Genomic DNA, 714 nt, shown 5'->3' with positions numbered 1-714 from the left:
AGAGCACTGGATTTGAGCTCCCTGTGTCCCTAGAGCAAAATTTCCCCTGGCTGTCTAATTTTACAAATGGTAATATATGCGTTTCAGTGCTACTCTCTCAATTTTGTCCCACCCTCCCCTTCCCTGTCTGTGTCTACAAGTCTGTTCTCTATGTCTGCAGCTGTGACTGGCTTGTTACCTGGGTCGATGGCAATTATCATCTCCAGTTCGCTGATTCTCTGAATGGCTGCAGCTGATGCCATGCTGTAGTGCAAAGGATCCTGGGAAATGTGATGGATCTCTGGAATTCCCTCAGGGGTGAGATGTCTGGTTGGAGTTGCTGTACCCTTCAGGCTGGTTGTAACTGTGCAACCTTGGTGTGCTGGTGAAAGCCAGTGGGGTCTCTAAGGCACACAACAGGAGTGACTGAGCCCAGCCCATTTCATCAAACCTGTCCGTTCCATCAAGTTGATAGGAAAAGATGGCACCCATGCCTGGACTTACCCATTAGGACTCCTTACACCATTACTGGCACCAGGGCAGAACAAGTTGGCTTATGGCTAAATCAAGTTCCATTTTAACAGGGGACCCCAAGTTTCAGGAAAGTGATGATATGTTAAATGTGCAGAAAGAAATGAAGTACCCACCGCTACAGCTGGGGCTGTAGTTTCTTTCAATGCTATCCCATGGATATCAGAAAGGACCTCCTGAACCCTTAATTATCCTTACCCTTAC

The 714-nt window shown here is 47.5% G+C and overlaps 1 protein-coding gene across 1 annotated transcript in view; it reads right to left on the bottom strand.

Annotated features, from left to right (window-relative positions):
• LOC104985863 (chromosome unknown open reading frame, human C14orf159) overlaps positions 1–714 on the bottom strand; it is a 63,854-nt gene that overhangs the window by 35,944 nt on the left and 27,196 nt on the right. The window contains 2 exon segments of the mRNA XM_010836260.1: positions 179–353; positions 355–384. Coding sequence (XP_010834562.1) covers positions 179–353; positions 355–384 — 205 coding nt within the window.

The sequence above is a fragment of the Bison bison genome, unplaced genomic scaffold (assembly GCF_000754665.1).
Source record: "Bison bison bison isolate TAMUID 2011002044 unplaced genomic scaffold, Bison_UMD1.0 scf7180017864061, whole genome shotgun sequence".
Classification (NCBI taxonomy): Eukaryota; Metazoa; Chordata; class Mammalia; order Artiodactyla; family Bovidae; genus Bison; species Bison bison.
The sequence above is the reverse complement of the archived record's forward strand: the minus strand, read 5'-3'. Positions and strand labels throughout refer to the sequence as shown.